Genomic DNA, 23,891 nt, shown 5'->3' with positions numbered 1-23,891 from the left:
GGAACAGACTGCAAAGTCTTCCCCCTTTCTGTCTATTAAGAATCATCCCTTTTCCCTCTTCACCCCATAAAACCTACACAGCAAGATCCCCCCCCTTCCAAAAAAAAGAAAAGGGAAAAAAAAAAAAACATGGCTCCCCATCCACCTGCATGTCATGGCACTCAATGTACATGGCACTCAATCCTCCTATAAGCCTTACTCTGCATTATTAAGGTACACCCAGTTGCTTTGCAAATGCTTGTGCCCAGGAGTTGGTATCTCAGGCTACAAACTGAAGTTTGGTTCCCTGCCGCCTCCTTGATATTTCACTTCCAATCTTCCTATGCCACCATCTAAAGTAAAAAATCTCCATCAAGCCCTTCTGGTTCTTTTGGATCAAGGTGCCATTGCCCCCGATTTCCTGTGGTTCCAGGAGTCTTACTCCCCGTTCATCATTCCAAGTCCAAAGGGGGCCTTTCACCCCAATGTGAATCTCACAGCTCTGAATGTCTTCTTTAAAGTAAAAAAAATTTGCATGGAATCTAGTAAATCTGTTGTCATCTTCCTTCACCTCGAAGACTTTCTGCTGTCTGTTGACATCAGAGTTGACTACTTATATTTGCCTACCTTTCCAGCACATCAGCTGTTCTTGAGCTGTGCTAGGGGGGCCCTACATTACCAGTTCATAGCCATGCCCTTCAGGCTTTCATCCTCACTCCAGATATTCACAAGGTTTCTGGTCCCAGTACTATCTGTGATGCATTCTTGTCACATCCCCAGTTTGGAATACTTGGACACCCAGTGTTGAAAGAGCAGTTGACTAGGACTTTGTCTGACACCATGATGTTGACCATTCAGACTTTGATTTGGATGGACCCTGAACTTTCATCGCTTGAAGTAGTAGTAATCCTTGGCAGTAGTGTAATCCTTGGAGTCCTAGGTCTGATGATATCTTCTTTTAAGGTGGACCCACTTTCATTGCAGACTCCATGATGCAACAATCTGTCATGGGACCAGTTCATTCTGTCTCTAGACAGACCACTTCGTCTGTACAAAGGACCAGGTTGTTCCAGGGCTGGTGAATCAGCAGTTTGACTCTGGAGTCTGATGTCCATCCTAATAACAGATGTCAATCTATTGGCCTGGGGTAGGAGACTTGGTCAACAAAGGAGTTCATCTCCTGATTGGTATCTTCAGCTTCAAACCATTTGACAGTCTCTACAAAGTTGGACTATCCTATTGGAAGGTCATCCAGTTCAGATTAAGCAGGACAATGCCATGGCAGTGGTGTACATCAGTTATTCAGTCATCAGGGAGGAACCAAAAGCCTTGCTGCGGCAAGACAGATCAGATCCTGTCCTGGGCAGAAATAAAGCTTTCTTTCCCCCCCCCCCCCCCAATCCCTCTGCTCAACTGTTTATGATCTTGGCCAATTGGTGACAATTTTGCAAGCATTTTTACTCTAATGTATTCCTTGGGAGTAAAGTGTCTATTTCAACCTGCACTCAGATTTCATCGGGCAATGTTAGTATCATGCCAGTGTTTGCCCTTCACGAGACCGAAGCATGATCAGTTCTCTAGCTGTGCTAGGAACTCAGTGTGCTATCCTCCAATGATCAGACTTCTGCTCCCATTGATCATAAAAAAAGTTATTTACAATTGTTTTATAGTTATACACAAATATTTTGATTTCTATTTTAATCGGAATGAGTTGTTTTTATTGTTTTACAAGGTGAGGGTTTATATTTTAGGTTATGAAATGTCACAAAATTGCCCTAAACCATATTCTTCTCTAAAAATAATCCTTTCACATCCACTGCTTATTGGCCCTGTTTGTCTATTTTTCTGAAAATATTTTTTACTGTGCGTTTCTGCCTTATAACCCCCTGACAATTTTGGCTGTGTCCCATTGGGGAGATTTCTCTTAAATTCCTGTCCCATAGCCAAAACAGGAAGTGAGAGAAAATCTCTCCAAAATGTGGGATTCTTTGGTTGTCCCCAAGGTCTTTGGAACTAGTGTTCCCATTGGGGTTCCCCTCTATTTCTGTACTGGTGACAACCCAAAATTTGGGATTTTCTTTGACTTTTACTCTTCATGATAACAGTAAATATGACTAAGAGGGAGGGTGAATTTCCCTAATAGGGGCACAGACCGCAATAAAAACCTAAATAGAAGTGAGAGCCAGCACTCAACCAGTCAGCCACAGAAATTTAATGAGGTTATTTTGCAAGCGCAATGCAGAGTAAACCATACCACAAATGGGTTTCGTGGCCAGGGTGATCCCTTTTTTAGGGTGGCAGACAGCAAGGAATCAAATAACCTACAATAAATCATTGCCTGTATCTTCCAGTGATCCTTTGAGAGAGAATAACTTAACTGATAGTAATTCAACCCAAAAGTAGTACAAGTAGCATTACTTTTTTAGGAGATTCAACTGATGGAGGAGAAAGGGGGACAGTTAGAAGCATTAAAACAAGAAGGGAAAATCTGAGGTTGTGTAGAGAATAGAAGAAAGCAACAAAAGCAGTCATATTTATTTAATCTTTCCAAATGAAAGCTATCCAATGCTGAGATGAAAATACTGCAAAGAGGTTTTTCGTCCTGTCTCACACATAATACCAATGCATTTCATCTACAGGCTGCATTGTTCAAATATGAAAGGCAGTTAAAATTATGCCAACATTTTTTTTAACTAATTCTACACCACCCTAATGCCACATCAGAAGTAATTTCATACCCGATTGTGATTTCGGGACTACTGAAACAAATATATTAGAGCCATCAAGACGCATATCTAAAAAACCAAAAACATGTACTGTAATAAAGAGGAAAAGGAAGCCATTCTTTTACTGAAGAAAGATAAATTGATCATCATGAAGCCTGCTGATTAAGGACAGAGGTATAGTGATACTGGACTAAGCTGATTATCAACATGGTATCCTGGAGCTAACGGAATATTCTAATATTTTTACTCAGATCACAGTGGTCTCTACAGCTACAGTTATTAACTGCTTCCCGTCCACCCTATAGCAGAAGTACTGCTACTGGGCGGCACAGGTGCGCAAAATCACATATACATCCGTGATTTTGCAGTTCTGGGTAAGGGGCGCACCATTCACGGCCTCGGCTGTCAATCACCGGGTCCCGTCCGGTAATTACTCGCTAGCGCCCAGTGATTGCTGAGCATCTCCGACAGAGGGAAGAACTGTTTGTAAACAATACAGTTTTCTCCCCCTGTCGGCTCCTGCACACTGCTTTGCAAGGCTGTGCATAGCACAACCATACAAAGCAGTGTGCTTACAGTGAAGCACAAACACAGCCCACTATGTAAACCGGCACACAGTTAACCCTGCCATCACCTCACATGTTAACCTCTGGCTGCCCAGTGCCATTAGTACAGTGTCAGTGCTTTTTATTAGCACTGATCACTGTATTGCTTTCACTGGGGATGTCAGTTCCCCCCAGTGTCAGAATGCCCGCCGCAGTCCTGTAGTCCCGCTATAAGTCGCTGATTGCCGCCATTACTAGTAAAAAAATAAAAATCCCAGTCTATATACCGCCATTTGTAAACACTATAACTTTCATGTAAATCTATTAATTTACACGTATTGGGATTTTTTTTTTTAGCAAATACATTGATCAGAATACATTTTGGCCTAAATTTATGCGGAAATTTGATTTGTTTAAATATTGTTTTAATAGCAAGAAGTCAAAAATAGTTTTTTTTTTTTTCTTAAAATTGTAGGCCTTTTATTTATTTATATACATATACATACATATATATATATATATATATATATATATATATATATATATATATATATATATTTATATTTTTTATATATAAAAAATAAAAGATGCAGAGGCGATCAAATACCACCGAAAGAAAGCACTATTCGCGGGAAGAAAAAGGACGTAAATTTAATTTGGGTGCAGAGTGGCGTGACCTCGCAGTTGTCAGTTAAAGTAATGCAGCGCCATAACGCTAAAATGGCTTGGTCAGGAAGGGGGAGGGGGGTAGTGGTTAATACAATTAGGTCCCTGATGGAGTTGAGTTTTGTTAATCAATGTTTATCAGAAAAAGGTGGCACAGTATTTCCTACCACTCGAGCTGTATATGGATTGCTTAACATCTACAAGGGCCCTGTACCTTTAAATATTGCCAAATTATCTTGGTTTCTAATAGTATCGTTCAACTGCTGGCCATATTCCTTGATAACGCTTCCATCTTATTAAAAGGATACAGATGATTTTTTTTTAATGCATTGGTAACTTAATTTGCAACAAATGTTTTTTTTTTCTAGCTTGGATGTCTCAGCATTGTATACCAAAATTCCTAATGAGCAGGCATACAAGCTGTGAAACTTTTTTGTTATGATTCTACTTTGCCTTCTGAGTTTATTTTGCAGGGCTTAGAGATGATAGTGGAAAATTATTCAAATTCGAAAACTCCCTGCGAAAGCAATCTAGTGGCACAGCCATGGGCAGTTCAGTTGCCCTTACCTTCGCTAATCTTCGTAGGTTTCCTAGGAGAGAATCACATTTACCTCCTTTTGTTTGAGCTATGTACACACGTCTCCAATATATAGATGACATTTTTGTGTCAGCTGGAGGGGGTGGGTACAAGAATTTTGAAGACTGTCCGGTATCTGCACCTTTTCCCTCCATTGTGTTTAACCACAAGATTTCTTAGGCACAGATAACAGTTCTTGATGTGGTAACCAGTGTTCTGGAGGAAAGCAAATGTAAAAAAATAACTGTATTCCGAACCCACAGATAGCAAAAAAACTATTGCAATTGCCCATCCCAGACATTTCAAAAATCTTCCGCTTTCACAGTTTGTGAGTTTTTGTATTTGCAGTGAAACTGATTGTGATATTCAGAACATTTTTAAATTAAATAGGTTCTTTAGTCAAGTCTAAGAAAAGTGAAAGTTAACAGCTGCAAATACTGTTAGTGTTCTCTTTTGATAAGAGTCTTACAAGTCCAGGAATCCAGCGTTGTCCTAACCCAGTCAGTTTGCCAGTCTTCGGGTTTTGGTGCTTCCATGTCAAGTGTGGGAAGCCAGCTGTGACTCCTTGTGGCTTTACAGCCAGCTCTCCACTGCGTAGGCATGTACCACAATGCACCATGTGAATGGCCCAACAGTCTCTTGGGACCTATGACATTTCCCAAGAGGTTGCAGGGTGGGAGGGGGGCAAACTTCCAGTGGGATTGCCTAGGTGATTTCAGTGTAAGTGGGGTGCGGATACCTGTCAAAACTAGGTAACAACCCCCCCCCAAAAAAAAAAAAAAGCTGTTGACATTACTTGTAGAGCAGGAAGGGAGGTTTAGGAAGAGCAGAACTTTCTTATTTCTTTTTCTTCTTCTTTGTTGGTTGCTTTAAATGTTGCTTCCAGAAACATCACAGTGACATCTTGGTGGGCGTTGAGAGCCATTTTCTGTAGAAAGCTTTAAATCCTAAAAAGCCAATAGCTGTACATTTTGTACAATCACACCACCAGACCCCATGATTTTAGAGGTATGGTGGTGGATCTAGTGCCATATTTTTCCCATAGCGATAGAAATCGGTCATTACTCCAAAAGAGTCCTATTGGATTTATACCCTGTGGTCGGTGGCTCTCAGGGTCCTTAATACCATGGTGTCTTACCTGCCTTTCTTGCCTGATTGTTGATCAATTTTTTTTTTTACTCCACCCACTTTAAGAATGAATTATTTGTTTATATTATGTGTTTTTGGTTTGTTGTTTGGTCACAGTGCAACACAACAGTAGAGTGCATTCCTCTTTACTGCCAGGCCAGCATCCCAGGTTCTCATGATCATCCAGATCAGACTGGCATAAGAGGTCAGGTTGGTTGATTTTTTTGGAGCTTAGTAACGACTCCGGGTACTTGGAACGCAAAATGATGATTGCATTAATTTTCTGTAATGCCCCTCATCTGCACGGTATCAGTATACAGGACCTGGATGGTACACCTTTATTCACTGACTGGATCACATGATGACTAGGACCTTTATACAGGGCCTGGATACAGTGGTATACCCTTATTTGCTGACTGGATCACATGACTGGGTGGTGCCTTGTGATGATTTTCAGTGTAGTGCATAACTTAGTTCCCATTTTTGGAGCGCATGTTGTCCATACAGTGCTACATTTACCTGCATCCAGCGCACGGAGCTCTGCTGTAATGAAATGTTTGCATGTTACATTGTGGTTGACTGCACTAAAGTTATTCACCGTCTGGCTAGTCATGTTTTGAGGCGTGTAACTGCATAGGTGAGGTGAAGTTTCCCTAATAGAAAGTGTATTTAAGTATGTGAATTATATTACTCCTTGCTATCTGTCGTCTTGAGAAAGAAGTCTGTCTTGGTGTGTTATAGTTTACTCTGCATATTTGTACATTGCTCTTGCAAAGTGACCTAAATAAAATCTTGCTGTCAACTGGTTGAGTGCTGGCTATCTTCTGTTTGTTGTAGACTAAGTCACCGGTAGCCATGCACTCCCAACAAAAGGGTGTGGAGCTGGATGGATTTTTTACAAAGCAATAAAAACTTGACAGCTATTCTAATCCCTTTCTGCTCTATCCAAAACTATTTTGCTTTTTGTTATACTTGGTTTTGGACAGAATTAGTTTTGGACAGAATGGGGAGGAATTAGAATACCTGGCAGGTTGTCGTTGTGTGTGCCCTCAGTCACACACTCTATTTGTCCTGTTTACTGTCATCTTTGAACGTAAAAAAAAAATCCCACATTTTGGATTGTTTCCAGAACAGTAATTCCCTCACTTTGGAGGTTATTCATTATTTCTTCCTGTTGTGACTATGGGATAGGAAGTGAAGGTAAATCTCCCCAATGACACAGATGCAACCCCTCCACCCCAAAACAAAAACACAACAGCTGTTATAACCCTACCCTATCCAAAATGCCCTTATTTCTACTTTAGGTAAAAGTCTTCTATATATATATATATATATATATATATATATATATATATATATATATTTATTATACAGGATTTATATAGCGCTAACCGTTTGCGCAGCGCTTTCCAAAATAAAGATACAATTTTGTACCTTTTACAAAAGGTACACTTACAATACAATTTGGCACAAGAGCAAACAGATCTAGGATTGAATATAACACACACATACTTAAGTCCACATATATTTGGACACAGGTACAGTTTCCATACTTCTGGCTCTGTATGCCACCAGAATACATTAAAACAAAACATTTCAAATGAATTTGAAGTGCTGACTTTCAGCTTTAATTCAAGGGGCTGAACATAACTATCAAGTACCAATTTTAGGAACTGCAACCATTTTTATACACAGTCCCTCCATTTTCAGGGGCTCAAAAGTAATTGGACAAATGAATATAATCATAAATAAAATGTTCATTTTTATTATTTTGTTGAGAATCCTTTACTGGCAATGACTGCCTGAAGTCTGGAACCCATGGACATTACCAAAGACTGGGTTTCCTCCTTTCTGATGCTTTGCCAGACTCTAACTGCAGCTGTCTTCAGTTCTTTGTTTTTTGGTCTTTCTGCCTGTAGTTTTGCCTTTAGCAAGTGAAATGCATGCTCAATTGGATTGAGATCAGGTGATTGACTTGGCCATTGCATAATATTCCACTTCTTTTCCTTTAAAAGCTCCTGGGTTGCTTTTGCAGTGTGTTTAGGATCATTGTCCATCTGTACTGTGAAGCACCGTCCAATCAACTTTGCTGCATTTAGCTGAAACTGGGTTGACAGTATATCTCTAAACACTTCAGAATTCATCCGGCTGCTTCCGCCTTCTGTCACATCAGGCGAGAGGCGCTTTAATTACTATTGGAACCTAAACAAATCTAATCAAAAGTGCATATATGAGTAATATATGAGTAATGCAACAACTATATTGACATGACATGGGCTATATACAGGTGAAACTCGAAAAATTTGAATATCGTGCAAAAGTTCATTTATTTCAATAATGCAACTTAAAAGTTGAAACTAATATATGAGATGGACTAATTACATGCAAAGCAAGATAGTTCAAGCTGTGATTTATCATAATTGTGATGATTATGGCTTGCAGCTCATGAAAACCCCAAATCCACAATCTCAGAAAATTGTGAATATTGTGAAAAGGCAATATTCTAGGCTCAAAGTGTCCCACTCTAATCAGCTAATTAAGCCATAACACCTGCAAAGGGTTCCTGAGCCTTTAAAAGGTCTCTGTCTGGTTCAGTAGGAATCACAATCATGGGAAAGACTGCTGACCTGACAGTTGTGCAGAAAACCATCATTGACACCCTCCATAAGGAGGGAAAGCCTCAAAAGGGAATTTTAAAAGAAGCTGGATGATCCCAAAGTGCTGTATCAAAGCACATTAATAGAAAGGTATGTGGAAGGGAAAAGTGTGGAAGAAAAAGGTGCACAAGTAGCAGGCATTCAAAAGTGTTGGGGACTTTCACAAGGAGTGTACTGAGGCTGGAGTCAGTGCATCAAGAGCCATCACACACAGACGGGTCCTGGACATGGGTTTCAAATGTCATAATCCTCTTGTCAAGCCACTCCTGAACAACAAACAACGTCAGAAGCGTCTTACCTGGGCTAAAGAAAAACAGACCTGGTCTGTTGCTCAGTAGTCCAAAGTCCTCTTTTCTGATGAGAGCAACTTTTGCATCTCATTTGGAAACCAAGGACCCAGAGTATGGAGGAAGAATGGAGAGGCACACACTGCAAGATGCTTGAAGTCCAGTGTGAAGTTTCCACAGTCTGTGTTGATTTGGGGAGCCATGTCATCTGCTGGTGTTGGTCCACTGTGCTTCATTAAGTCCAGGGTCAACGCAGCCGTCTACCAGGAGATTTTGGAGCACTTCATGCTTCCTTCCGCAGACGAGCTTTATGGGGATGCTGACTTCATTTTCCAGCAGGACTTGGCACCTGCCCACACTGCCAAAAGCACCAAAACCTGGTTCAATGACCATGGGATTACTGTGCTTGATTGGCCAGCAAACTCACCTGACCTGAACCCCATAGAGAATCTATGGGGCATTGCCAACAGAAAGATGAGACATGAGACCGAACATTGCAGAAGAGCTGAAGGCTGCTATTGAAGCATCCTGGTCTTCCATAACACCTCAGCAGTGCCAGAGGCTGATAGGTTCATGCCACGCCGCATTGAGGCAGTAATTGCTGCAAAAGGGGGCCAAACCAAGTACTGAGTACATATGCATGCTTATACTTTTCAGAGGTCCGATATTGTTCTATGTACAATCCTTGTTTTATTGATTGCATGTAATCTAATTGTCTAAGATTGTGGATTTGGCTTTTCATGAGCTGTAAGCCATAATCATCACAATTATGACAAATCACGGCTTGAACTATCTTGCTTTGCTTGTAATGAGTCTATCTCATATATTAGTTTCACCTTTTAAGTTGCATTACTGAAATAAATGAATTTTTGCATGATATTCTAATTTTTTCGAGTTTCACCTGTAAACAGTACCTTTGTTACAATAATATTGCTATAAATCTAAAAAAGGAAACGTTGGGATGTTAGGAGTTCTTTATTTCTTGGTTTAGAAACATGAACCTGATGTGGAGTGGCCACATAATGGTCCTGGATTTTTTTGATTCTGCATGTGTCAGGATGTTAAATGTATGTGGACCCAAAACATAGTGAAATGTTTTGCTTTTTATCCACTTCAGGACTGCCTACTGCAGATTTACTGCGGCATAGCGGCCCCCCTGCACCTGGACATGTACTTGATCCAGCATTTCTGGGTAGGGGGTGTGCTCCACCTGACCTGTGATGTCATTCAGTACAGTACAAGCCAATCCGTTATGAAAATAAAATAATTCCAGTATTTATAACATCGTTTGTAGACGCTATAGCTTTCACACAAACCAGTTCATACAGTGATTATTATTAGTCACTGCTGGTCCAGGCTGAGGAAGGATTGTGACCATATGATTGGGATCCACCCCAGAGTCTGGAGTGACACCTGGCTCCGCTTCCCAGCAAGCTGCTGAGAGCCTGAGCCAGCTGCTCCCTCCCTCTCCACAGCCCAGCGATCCAGTGCCTGACAGTCACCGCTGTCTGCTCACAGCAGCAGTAAGATCTCACCCTTAGAGCCGGTGGGGTGACAGATGCAGCATCAGGCCGATGTTCCATCCACCTAGGTAAGTAAAAAAAAATTCCCATACTTCTCTGTTAAGTATTTAAAACCACTTTAAATTAATTTTTTCTCATTAATCTATACTCAATACCCCATAATGACAAAGTGAAATGTTTGCAAATGTATATAAAATGAAAAACTAAAATATTACATTCGCAAAACACATGAAAGCCCACTGAGGGTTCTTCAGATGTTTTTTTTTTTTTTTTTTTGTAAATTCCAAGCGGCTTTCATGTGTTTTGCTCTGAGGAGATACTTCCGTCTAGCCACACCGCCATAAAGCCCAGATAGTGGAGGACTGCAGTGATGGTTGTCCTTCAGGAACTTTGTCCTATCTCCACACAGGATCTCCCTCCGGAGCTCAGTCAGCATGACCATCAGTTTATAGCTCCTCTCTCTTACTACTTCTCCCCTGATTGCTCAGTTTGGCTGGGCAACCAGGTTTTGGAAGAGTCCTGGCTGTACCAAACTTCTTCCATTAAAGAATTATGGAGGCCACTGTGCTCTTGGGAATCTTAAATGCAGCAGAATTTGTTTGTAGCCTTTCCCAGATCTGTGCCTTGCAGTCCTGTCTCTGAGCTTTGCAAGCAGTTCCTTTTTCCTCATGGCTTTCTCTGATACAGTATGCATTGTCAACCGAGATACCTTTTATATAGAGGTGTGCCTTTCCAAATCATGTCTAGTCAATTTAATTTACCACAAGTGGACTCCAATCAAGGTGTAGAAACATCTTGGCAATCAAGAAAAATTTGAGGTACCTGAGATAAATTTGAAGTGTTGTTGCAAAGGGTCTGAATGCCAATGTTATATTTCAGGTTTTTCCATTTTCATAAATTTGCAAACATTTCTAAAATTCTGTTTTCACATTGTTGTTATGGGGTACTGAGTGTAGATTAAGCAGAAAAAAAATTAATTTAAATAACTGTAGTATCAATGAACAAAGAAAAAAAGGGCGCACTCTCATCGTGCATTACCATGGTACACCACGTATTTATTGTGTAATCAAATAGATATATGCTCAGGTACACACTTCAGCTCTGAGGAAGGGGGTTCGTCTCCCGATCCCCAATTGGGGCACAGCATTGCATTGACTGCCATTGCGGACTATTCATACTGCTTTTATTATCCTTTGGTTTGTGAGTATATATCTATTTGATTACACAATAAATACGTGGTGTACCACAGTAATGCACGATAAGAGTGTGCCCTTTTTTTCTTCATTAGTACCCAGATTTCCCGATCTTTGAAGGGCTGCACCTCTTCATTTGCCATTGTGAATTCCTTTTAGTCTGCATGAAGATCTGAGTGCTGGTTTCGTTTCTTTGTCTTTAACTGCAGTATCAGGCTGCAACATAGCTAAACTGAAAAACATCAATGGGGTCTGATTACTTTATGAATGCACTGTAAATAGGGTTGCTTCACTTTAAGGTTCAGTAGACATTGTCTATTGTTTCTGGTTGTTTAATCAATCTTTGTATTTGCATGTAAAAGTTGGTTTACAAGAATTGTGAATGTTATTCCTTTTAAAGGTTTACTGCTTCAGACTTGTGTAATTACGCTTCATGAGTTGTTCATTGGGAAAAAAATACCAATTCGTGAGATACACTTGCAATAGTTAAACGTCTCGCACAAAGATATGCTGCACACCCATGCTATATTTGTGTACACTTTTTGAATGCTTTTAGAATAAAATAGAAAAATTACATGTACAATCTAGTGAAATGGCACCAATGTGTAAAAACAAAACTTTAGTTCGGGCCTATGCTGCTATAGTTTTTATAACATCAACACATTCCTGCATTATGCTTCTTTAAAATATAGGTTCATATCAGCTTTCCTATGGGTTAATGTGCCTTATGCGGTGCGTTATTGCAGCGGATAGCATGAAAGGGGCCTTTAGACCCATGTCACACAAGCGATTTTGTAGCAGCTATTGAATTGTTCTTTTTTTCTCCTGTTTTTGTAAGAAAAAAAAAAAAAATTATTAAATGAAAACAAAACAGAAGAAAACCTTCTAAAAGTTAAAATGCATGCCCTAACATGCAACTGTTAAAAGTTATTAATATATGCAGTTTGAACCATTATTATTTGCTTGAACATTTATCATACTCATATATTTTTTTTTTCTTTGTCAGGTGCTACTCCAGTATTGGGAAGGTTCAGGATGCTTTTATATCCTACAGGCAATCTATTGATAAGTCAGAAGCGAGTGCTGACACATGGTGTTCAATAGGGTATGTACTGCTCATCAGTTCTGTGAATGTATCTACATGGTTTTGTTTTGTTGGTTTTCAGCTAGGTATGTCATTTTATGCACAACATTTTCTGCCTTTATTAATTTTGCACTCAAATCAACTATTCCTTTTTTTTTAAGTTTGCCTTTATACACTCATATCCTATTATTCTTCAAAGTACGTGTTTGTACTGTTGGCAGACTGCATGATATGTAAGCATAAAATTAATAATATAAAAGTTACCACTCTGCTAAGCACAGCCTGCAGCTAAACTGGGTAAATTACAGATTTGCATACAAAATAACCACTTGAGCTCTGGAAACTTTTACCCCCTTCATGACCAGGGCATTTTTTTGCTGTTCGGCACTGTGCTATTTTAACCCGCAATTGCGCTGTCACTACAAAAATAAAATGTATATAATTGTTTTCACACAAATAGAGCTTTCTCTTGATGGTATTTGATCACCACTGGGTTTTTTTTTTTCTATACATTTTGAAAAACACTTTTTCCTTAGTTATATATATATATATATAAAAAAAAAAAATCAAATGTGTTTTTACAAATGTAGGCCAAAATGTATTCTGCGACGTGTTTGGTAAAAAAAAAAAAAATCCCAATAATCACTGTATATTGGTTTGTGTGAAAGCTATAGCGTCTACTGGAATTTTTATTTTATTTTCATAACTGATTGGCTTGTGCTGTAGTGAATGACATCACTGGTCGGGTGGCGCACGCCCCCCTACCCAGAAATGCTGGATCAAGTACATGCCCAGGTGCGGGGGGGCCGCTCTGCTGCAGTAAATCTGCGGTAGGCAGTCCTGAAGTGGATAAAAAGCAAAACCTTTCACTAGGTTTTGGGTCCACATACATTTAACATCCTGACACAAGCAGAATGAAAAAAATCCAGGACAATTATGTGGCTAATTCACATCAGGTTCATGTTTCTAAACCAAGAAATAAAGAACTAACACCCCAACATTTCCTTTTTTAGATATATAGCGATATTATTGTAAGAAAGGTACTGTTTATATAGCCCATGTCAATATAATTGTTGCAGCACAGTGGCTAAATGGTTAGCACGTCCGCCTGGCAGTACTAGGGTAGTTGGTTCGAATCCCAGCCACGGCACCTCCTGCCTGGAGTTTGCATGTTCTCCCTGTGCCTGCGTGGGTTTCCTCCGGGTGCTCCAGTTTCCTCCCACACTCCAAAGACATGCTGCTAGGTTAGTTGGCTCCTGTCTGAATTGTCCCTAGTATGTATGTATGAATGTAGGTTTGGGACCTTAGATTGTACGTCCCTTGAGGGTTAGGGACTGATGTGAATGTACAATATATATATGTAAAGCGCTGCGTAAAATTGACGGCACTATATAAGTACCTGAAATTAATTACTCATATAAAGCGCCTCTCCGGGCACAAAGCAGAAACAACTAGAAAGTCATCCCACCACCACCACTGCCCCAGCAAGAATTTTTTGGACTTGCGTCCCTGCACCAAGATATGCATTTTTTTATACTTTCTGATATAAATCTTACATCAGCAGAAGCGTGGAGGACGTCATTTCCCAAGTGACATACTGTAGCATGCAGTGCTGTAATAAATATTCTAATATGTCTCTACCCTACAGGGTGGGCTCTGCTGTCAACATGCCAAACAGTGACCATCATTTTTTTTTTTTTTATTGGATATGCTTTGCAGCAGAAGGGAAAAGATTTTTTGTTTTAATTTTCGGTCTTTTTAGTTTATAATGCAAAAAAAGTGTTGCATGACTGCGTAATTACCAGTTAAAGTAGCGCAGTGCTAAATAGTAAAAACAGACTGGTCATGAAGGGGGTAAAACCTTCCAGAGCTGAAGGGGTTAGTGTTTTTATTTCCTTTTGGACCAATAAAGATTGTATAATGCTTTCTGTAACATTGTTCACAATTTCTTTTTGGTTGCCCTTAAAGTCCCACAACTGAGGGTTTTATTGTTTTGTATATACAGTCAGGTCCATAAATATTGGGACATCGACACAATTCTAACATTTTTAGCTCTATACACCACCACAATGGATTTGAAATGAAACAAACAAGATGTGCTTTAACTGCAGACTGTCAGCTTTAATTTGAGGGTATTTACATCCAAATCAGGTGAACGGTGTAGGAATTACAACAGTTTGCATATGTGCCTCCCACTTGTTAAGGGACCAAAAGTAATGGGACAGAATAATAATCATAAATCAAACTTTCATTTTTTAATACTTGGTTGCAAATCCTTTGCAGTCAATTACAGCCTGAAGTCTGGAACGCATAGACATCACCAGACGCTGGGTTTCATCCCTTTTGATGCTCTGCCAGGCCTCTACTGCAACTGTCTTCAGTTCCTGCTTGTTCTTTGGGCATTTTCCCTTCAGTTTTGTCTTCAGCAAGTGAAATGCTTGCTCAATCGGATTCAGGTCAGGTGATTGACTTGGCCATTGCATAACGTTCCACTTCTTTCCCTTAAAAAACTCTTTGGTTGCTTTTGCAGTATGCCTTGGGTCATTGTCCATCTGCACTGTGAAGCGGCGTCCAATGAGTTCTGAAGCATTTGGCTGAATATGAGCAGATAATATTGCCCGAAACACTTCAGAATTCATCCTGCTGCTTTTATCAGCAGTCACATCATCAATAAATACAAGAGAACCAGTTCCATTGGCAGCCATACATGCCCACGCCATGACACTACCACCACCATGCTTCACTGGTGAGGTGGTATGCTTAGGATCATGAGCAATTCCTTTCCTTCTCCATACTCTTCTCTTCCCATAACTAGGTTCTGGCTTGGATGCAATCTTCAGGAAGACACATTTTTTCCAACTGTCTAATCTGGACATGAGGGAGTGGTCCAGGCACATGGGGGAGACACCAGTTTCATAATCAGTCTTCGTGCTGAACAAGCTGGTCTCCAGCCTGTCTTGCTTACTTTGCAGACTTGAGAGGTGGAAATCTCTCTAGTTATCTTGCTTGCTCTGGTTCTGCTTGGGTGATTGCTGATAGGTCTCCTGGCTGTTGCTCCATAGTTCCAGAATAAGTAGGGTTTTCAGCAAGTTCTTTCTTTAGAGCTTCCCCAATGGGTGATTTTTCTTGCTGATGGATGTTTTGAGTTAGCTTTCAATGCTGTCAGATAGTAACATTTCTTCTAGTCTTACTGTGAGGAAGTCCCTATCCTCGTGGAGTTGAACTTTGTTCACCCCTACACTGCTTGGAGATGTTGTCTGACCTAAGCCATGCTTGGGGTTCTTCCCTGATAGCGCTTATCCCGAACCATAGTTTTTTTTCTGTTTTTTTGCGCTTGTTTTGTTAGCACAATTCTAGATTTCCTTCTACCGGGACTTCATATTTTAATTCTTCTGTTTTGGATCCAGTTCTTACAAGGGAAATATCCCCTTGTTAACCATGGTTCAGGTTGGGAGCCTTTTTTTTTTGTCCCAAAATTGATTTTTCCACTCTTCCACTTGGGTCAGGTTGACCATCCTCACACTAATGGTCTATGGTTGGTGTCCCTTACCCCATGCTGAGATGTTCCTCACTGGTTAGGTAACCATTCTTCCTGGCACTTGAGTGTTAGGCGGCGTAATTCTCAATCTCTTCCTGATTTGGTTGTCTTATTCCTCTTACCAGGTGGCTTGTTCAGATTCAACTGGTGTCCGCTCCAGTAGTTGGTCCCTGAAGTGGTTGTTGGGCTACAGACTGTCCCTAGTTAATGTAAAACTATAGGCAAATCTTTCATTTTGGATAGCATAAGAGAGGGTTATAACCCCTGTAGTGTTATCTTTGTCCTATTGGGGAAATATACCTCCACCTCCTGTCACATAGCCAGACAAGAAGTGATCAGAAATCCCTGCAAATTAAGGGAGTTTCTTGGGGACCCCAGGTCACTAAAACTGGTGTCCCTATTGGACACTTTGAATAAAAGTAAACAGGACACAGCAATAAAAATTTATATAAAAATTGATAGGTGATCTAATCCCTCTCCACTTTATCCAAAAATGTTTCCTTCATTTATACTTTAATTCATGTTAGTGGTTTGCCCACCTCCCAGTTGCACCCTGTTTTTGGATATCTTGTCCGTATACACTCACGGCCACTTTATTAGGTACACCTGGTTAATTGCTTGGTAACAAAAATTGCTAATCAGCCAGTTACATGGCACCAACTCAATGCATTTAGATGTGGTGAAGACGGAAGTTCAAACCGAGCATCAGAATGTGGAATAAAGGTGATTTAAGATGACTTTTAACGTGGCATGGTTGTTGGTGCCAGATGACTGGTCTGAGCATTTAAAAAACTGATGATTTACTGGGATTTTCACACGCAACCATCTCTAAGGCTTACAGAGAATGGTCCGAAAAAGAGAATATCCACCGAACAATTGTGTGGACGAAAATGCCTTGTTGATATCAGAGGAGAAAGGGCAGATAGGTTGCTGCGACATACAGATGGTAGGGTCAGAATTTGGTGTAAACGTTTCACTGGAAATTAAATAGCATTCCATTTTATTCAATAATTTTGAGAGTTGATTCTATTATGCTTATGGAAAAGATTTTCTTTACAAGATATGTTGTCCTTATTTTCTACCAGATGGGATATATGGAAATCAAAACAGCAGATGTTACTGCCATAAGGAATTTTTTGTTCTGTCTATTCCTAGTAGTTTTCTGTGGATCTTTTTGATTGGCTGTATGTCTATTTTGTGATTGGTTTGCATTCTTAAAAGAGAAGTTGGGCTCCCCCCATTTATACTTCCATAGGTGGATGCAGCATACTGTACTGCATTTGTCCCTCGTTGGCTCTAAGGGTGAGAACTCGGTGATCACATGACTGCTGATCGCTGAGTTCTTCTCTGTCACCGCTGTCTGCTCTGCCCCCCCCCAAGCGGTCACTGGAGCGTTGGGCTGTGAAAGGGGAGGGAGCGGATGGTTTAGGCTCTCAGCGCTTCACTGAGAGGCTGAGCCAGGTGCCGCTCCGGACTCTGGGGTGGATCCCGACGTTGAAGGCAGGATCTTTCTCCAGCCTGGACCAGCTGTGTGGCGATGTCGGCGAAAAATGGGTCACAGGAGTACAGAACAAACTGCACTCCTGTGATCCACAGAAGTACAGCCAAAAGAGTTTTGGCTGTACTTCTTTAATGTATGCCATTCTATTGCGTTGTTGATGCATCCATGGAATATCTTTGTGCTTCTACTGGCTATTGTAATTTTGTTTTAGCTGAACTTTTTCATAAGGACTTTGGTACACCAGAGAATATGAGCGCTTTTATAAGGATATTTTGTACTAAAAATGTATGATTCTAGTAACTGTATTTTATTTATTTTTAGAGACTGTTTTTTTTGTTTTTACATTTTTATGTACACTGGTTAGTAATTGAGCATTTCTTTTGGCTTTATGTACTTTAATTGTAGGTGAACTATTTGCACAGTTTAAGGGAGGGGTTCTGTAGATCCAAGCAGGACATTGCATGGTTTATATTTGAAAATAGTATTTCATGAACTTAAGTTAGGTGGGACAGTATAGTACGGATTGATTTTCTTTTTGAGATCCTATAATCACATTTGTAATTGTTTTCAAGGGAGGCGTATTGTAGCTCAACAGTTATTTCTTTTTGATTTTGTGTTTAATACTGCTTTAAACAGACCAAGTTGTGCAGCAAAAGTGGAAGTGTTGAGACAAACCATTTCAAACCGACAGGTGCTGAACAGTGGTCAGCTTTTTTTAATTTACTTAAAACCTTTTTACCAAAAGGAAAAAAAAAATACTAGTTCTGTTATTGCTTAAAGTGTAACTTAAGGTATTTTTTCATAATGCGTTTTTTTTTTTTTTGCCATCTGTGTCCCAATAGGGGAGATTTCCTTTCATTTCCTGTCTTATAGCCAAAATGGGAAGTGATAAAATCCATCCAAAGTGAGGGCATCCTGGGGTGTCACCAGAAGTAGTTTTCCCATTGGAAGATTTCCTCTCTCACTGTTCTGGTGGCAACCTAAAATTTGGAATTTTAATTTACTTTCACTTTCCATGATAATGGTAAACAGGACAGTTAACCACTTGCCTACCGGGCACTTATACCCCCTTCTTTACCAGGCCACTTTTCAGCTTTCAGCGCTGTCGCACTTTGACAATTGCGCGGTCATGCAAGATTGTACCCATATGAAATTTTTATAATTTTTTTTCTCACAAATAGAGCTATCTTTGGTATTTAATCGCCGCTTTGAAAAAGAAAAAAAAAGTTTCTTTGTTTCTATTATAAAATTTTTCAAACAGGTAATTTTTCTCCTTCACTGGTGTGCGTTGATGAGGCAGCACTGTTGGGCACTGATGGGTGGCACTGCTGGGCACTGACTGGCACAACCGCTGGGCACTGGTGGGTGGCACTGCTGGGTGGGCACTGGTGGGTGGCACTGCTGGGTGGCACCGGTGGGCACGCTGGATGGTATCGGTGGGCGCACTGCTGGGCACCGGTGGGTGGAACTGGTGGGTGGCCCTGATGATCGGTGCCGACCCCTGCTCTGACAACTGACGGTTCTCGGCAGTACTTTCCTCACGCTCTGACAGCGTGAGGAAAGTGCAGCCGAGAACCGGCAATTGCATTTCCCGGTGATCAGCGTGTCATTGGACACGGCTGATCATGTGGTAAAAGGCCGCTGTGGTTGGCCTTTTACCACATCACGTGATCAGCTGTGTCCGTAGGACACAGCGATCACAGAGATCGCCAGATGCGCGCCCCCGGGGGCGTGCAGGAGAGCGCGTTCTGAGAGGACGTCATATGACGCCCTCCCAGAACTGGACGGCCGCAGTGTAGCCGTCATTCGGCTATCTGCGGTTGGCAAGTAGTTAAATAGGGAGCTCAGACAGCAATAAAAACTTGACAAATTCTAATCCCTCTCCACTCTATAAAAAAAAAAAACAAAAAAACGTTTTGCCTTTAGTTACACTTTGAAAAGTATTAGCTGAAGTTTGGTTGGACTTGAACACTACCCCTCTCCAGACAAGGGTGGATGTTTTGCTCCTCCATAGATAGAGGAGTCACCCTAGGACAGTAGAACATTAGAATATCAGACGGAAAAAAAAACCTTTTCAGAGTGATCGTATGATAACCTGATCTTTAGTACACAGCTTTCGAGAGCTGATCACGACAGTTAATGCGAAATTATCCAAAGGGACAAGTACAATATTTTTTCTTGTAAGATAACAGAACAAACTATGTTCATTTTAATCAGTACAGTATTCATAAAAAAAATCGAGTGAACAAGACGCATGCTCAGAAACCAAAGAACACAATATAGCCTATTAGATTTCGATAAGAGACTAGCATGCAAAATAGAAAAAAAAATTATTCTCATTTTGTGTTCTAGGCTTTAGTTTGTTGTTGGTCAGGGAAAAACAAATAATGCAGCTACCACATTTAAGGGCTGATAATCTAAAATATATTCGATTTTTGTGGCGGGGTTTTGGGAAGGGGGAGGGGGGGGTTTATAGGTATGCTTTAATCCCTTTTGTACTGCTAAATGTGTTTCAATGGCGGATAAGTGGTACTTTATTTACCTAGTACCATTTATAATCGGCACTGGATAATCCTCTGTTAGGCGACTGATCCGCAGGGTGATCATTGTGTACCCAGCCGTCAGTAGATGGCTGGGTACATACATACACTGTACTCAGCCAATCCACAGTAATGAAAGGATATTGTAGCCTGGTACTTAAATGGTTAATTTTAGTATTGACTGCTTTATTTTACAGTGTGCTGTATCAACAGCAGAATCAGCCTATGGATGCTTTGCAGGCCTATATATGTGCTGTTCAATTGGATCATGGCCATGCTGCAGCCTGGATGGATCTGGGCACACTCTATGAATCCTGCAACCAACCTCAGGATGCTATCAAATGCTACCTAAATGCCACAAGGAGCAAACATTGTAGTAATTCCTCTGCACTTGCAGCTCGGATTAAGTACTTACAGGTACATTCTAGATTTTATTTTTGTTTTTTAATAGCTTCCAGCATGTCCATGTACCATACAATTTAGGAATATGTTGAGCTTTTTTGTTTTACGCCAAGCCTTCATTTTCTTAAGAATCTGTGTGCTTTTTTTTTTTTTTTCCATAGTTTGTAAAATAATTTTTTTAGAAGCTTTTTACCCATTTTCTTCTTGTACATAGTATATTTTTTTGTTTGATGTGTACATTTTTCTTTGTCATAGACTTAGGAAAACACGTCCCGTGGTTTCCAAACTCTTGTTATCAAACATCAAGAGTTCTCTTTTGCACATTTTTATTTATTCTCACAAAGGTTTGTATTCTGGTTACCCTGTTATACATCTGTTTTATAGAAAGCCACAATTGGAATTACAAAGCTTACTTCTTGTTAGGAAGTTGTAGTGGACATGCTCATAATAAATTAGGCCTGTGTTAAATTTCCTTTTCAAATAATTTTTCCTAGGCTCAGTTGTGTAACCTTCCTCAAGGTAGTCTACAGAGTAAAACTAAATTGCTTCCTAGTATTGAGGAGGCATGGAGCCTACCAATCCCCGCAGAGCTTACCTCCAGGCAGGGTGCCATGAACTCAGCACAGCAGGTGAGAAGTTGGGGTATTTTCTGAAAACACCCAGCTTTAAAACTTATTTTCAATATTCAGCAAGTTTTTCTTTTTCTTTTTGTTACTTGAGCTTCAAGCTGGTTTTATCTGTGTATACCTAAGGTACAAGTTATTGAGAGTTAGATAACGTGATCAAATCTCCCTGCATTTTGGGTGCCAACTAAGAACCTTTGTGGATCTTCATTTTTTTTAATGCCCAACTATATTGATTTTTTTTAGACAATCTCACATCAATCCATCTTTTTTCATTTTACTGCTGGACTGAAGTCATTGTTTTGTATGTGGATCCACATTTCATATTGTTTTGTCCAGAGGTGGTTTAAATGCCTGTCCTCTCCTGGCATGGAAACTGATACCTATTACATAGACCCATATTTTCTCTCTTACAATTCTTAGGCCTGTAAACCTCATCATCAGAATGCTGAATCTGTACTAGGCCTCAGTCAAACACCACTTTCACAGCAGTCCTTGCCACTACATATGACTCCTAGCCAGGTAGATGAACTCTCAAGTCCTGCCAAGAGGAAAAGAACTTCTAGTCCAGCAAAGGTATTTTACATAGCTAAACAATTTATGTGGCTCATGCTGTGTTTTTTTAAACCATCACCTTCATTCAGGATAATCACCAGATGGAGGACATTTTCATAAAGGGAGTTTCTATATGCAGGGAGTGTATCTCAGGCTTAGATTTTCTCAGCAGTGTTTACCATTGTTTTTTGGTTTCTTTTTCCCCCCTCTTTTTATTTAACTTTTCTCCTATTAAAATGATACGTTTTCTGTTGTACCACCATTTCCATGTTTCTAGATAAACTAACATAAATTCTCAACTTGACAGTAGTAATAGGACTTTGGATAATGAATTTATTTATTTTTTTTAGAATACTTCTGAAACCTGGGGCAGTGGCAATGTAACGCCACATACTCCAGCCCAACAAGTTCATTCTTGGTCTTTGCCACCACAGAAGTTACAGGTATGACTACATAGTACACCTTTTCATATTGCTTCAGCTTTGTTTGTGAGAACATGTCATTCTCATTTTAAAGCCTTTATTACTTTAGCGTGGAAATATAAAACTGACAGATATATACCTTTCCTACAATCTGAACAATCTCAAGAGTCTTTCAGCTTTGACATCTAGCTCAGGGCTACATGGGTGATTAAATATTTTTGCTACTAGGAAACTTAACCTGTTTTGCAGCACAGATATCTGTTAACACTCATTGATTGGTATTAAAAGTAACCCATTGTCATTCAGTGTTATGACAATACAAATTAAAACATTCAAGGGGTGAGTACTTTATTGGCACTGTAAACATATTTATAGTGCAAATTAACATGATATATATATATCTTCTCTCTAGCAACTGGAGCAGCTAAGAGCGAACAGGAATAATTTAAATCCTGCGCAAAAAGCATTGTTGGAACAGTTAGAGGGTCAGTTTGTCTTAATGCAGCAGCACCAGCAGGTATGTGGACTTTATAGTTCAATGCAGTTCAATGTTCAGTGTAGTTTGAGACAACATTTAAAAAAAAAAAAGCCTGTACAATATCAACCATTACATAGTTAAAAATTAATATCTTACAAGATCTTGACTTTTTTTTTTTAAACAGATAAGACAAACGGGAGCTCCACAGGTACGATCTACTGGAATTGCTAATGGGCCAACAGTTGACTCATCACTGCCTACAAACTCTGTTTCCGGTCAGCAGCATCAAGTTTCATTAAACAGAGCGCTTAATGTCACTCAGCCTGGAATCCGTCCAGCTTGCCCTGTGCAGCCTGTGGCTAATGGACCATTTCCGGCAGGCCAAGTTTCCTGCAGCACCACAGGGACAATGGGTAGTACAGACGCTATGTTGATAGGCAATAATCATATAACAGGAAGTGGAAGTAATGGAAACGTGCCTTACCCGCAGCGAAATGCACTCGCTCTACCTCATAACCGCACAAACCTGACCAGCAGCACAGAGGAGCCGTGGAAAAACCAACTATCTAACTCCACTCAGGTAACTGGGGTATTTATAATTATGTTAATAAATGCATGCTTTGCCTATTCACAGTGTAACCAGGCCTATTTTTGCATGATTGGGTTCAGTTAAAGCAAAACTCCAGAAATAATCTTTCCATACCTACTTTTTTCCTTCTTGCCTTCATGTAAGTTTCCTTATGTGATATGCAGAGGGCCACAGTGGTTACTCCAAAAATCACTGTAGTAGTCTGCTCTTCAGTGCTGTCATGTTCCGGGTACTGCTCAAGTGCCACCTCCTCTGCACACTAAGTACAGGGGTTAAATTGCTTAGCACCACTGTCATTCAGTGAGCACTATCTTTTTTTATCTAATTTGATTATATCTTTTTTCCAATGAATACAAGATGTTCTCCTTGATGAGATAGAGAGGCATGGCAGATGGCATCACGACCTCCACCTCGTCCAGTAAGGGAATGCCTTGTATTCATTGTAAACAAAATACAGGCCATTCTTTTACATAGGTTCTGGGGGAAGGACCCTCTAGTCTAGTGTGCAGAAAGGAAGCCTCTAGAACAGCACCCTGCATGTAGTCCAGACGACTACTGCAAGTTTCAGCATCACCAGGGGCCCTCTGGATACCATACAATGGATACTTACATCAATCCAAGCTGACCCAATGTAAGCATGCAAAAAAGATAATTCCTGGTGTTTCACTTTAAGCTTCTTGGGCTTGTGTTGTACGTTCAAGAATTGCAGCAGCCAAGTAATCATTGAATGTTGCATTCTTGCAACCTTGTTCTATGGTTTGACTGTAACTTGGGCTTTTTTAAAGCTTTCCTTAATTTGGTTAGTGTGGTATATAAAGTTCTATGAATACAAAAAAATTAACTTGCAGGTAACTTTGAGGCTTTGGGTAAGGAATGTA

General features: G+C 40.1%; 1 protein-coding gene across 11 annotated transcripts in view; it reads left to right on the top strand.

Moving 5' to 3' along the window:
• KDM6A (lysine demethylase 6A) overlaps window positions 1-23,891 on the top strand; it is a 212,446-nt gene that overhangs the window by 113,104 nt on the left and 75,451 nt on the right. For 4 of the 11 annotated variants that reach the window (XM_089665145.1, XM_089665153.1, XM_089665155.1 and 1 more), the window contains 7 exons: window positions 12,288-12,386; window positions 20,142-20,361; window positions 20,841-20,975; window positions 21,393-21,545; window positions 21,875-21,967; window positions 22,359-22,463; window positions 22,609-23,004. In XM_089665145.1, coding sequence (XP_089521271.1) covers window positions 12,288-12,386; window positions 20,142-20,361; window positions 20,841-20,975; window positions 21,393-21,545; window positions 21,875-21,967; window positions 22,359-22,463; window positions 22,609-23,004 — 1,201 coding nt within the window. The remainder of the gene's footprint in view (window positions 1-12,287; window positions 12,387-20,141; window positions 20,362-20,840; window positions 20,976-21,392; window positions 21,546-21,874; window positions 21,968-22,358; window positions 22,464-22,608; window positions 23,005-23,891) is intronic. The other 7 variants (XM_089665150.1, XM_089665156.1, XM_089665148.1 and 4 more) reach the window with 6 other exon arrangements.

Source organism: Staurois parvus, unplaced genomic scaffold (genome assembly GCF_062004578.1).
Source record: "Staurois parvus isolate SC_StPar_1 unplaced genomic scaffold, SC_StPar_1.0 ptg002140l, whole genome shotgun sequence".
NCBI classification, from domain to species: Eukaryota; Metazoa; Chordata; class Amphibia; order Anura; family Ranidae; genus Staurois; species Staurois parvus.
The sequence above is the reverse complement of the archived record's forward strand: the minus strand, read 5'-3'. Positions and strand labels throughout refer to the sequence as shown.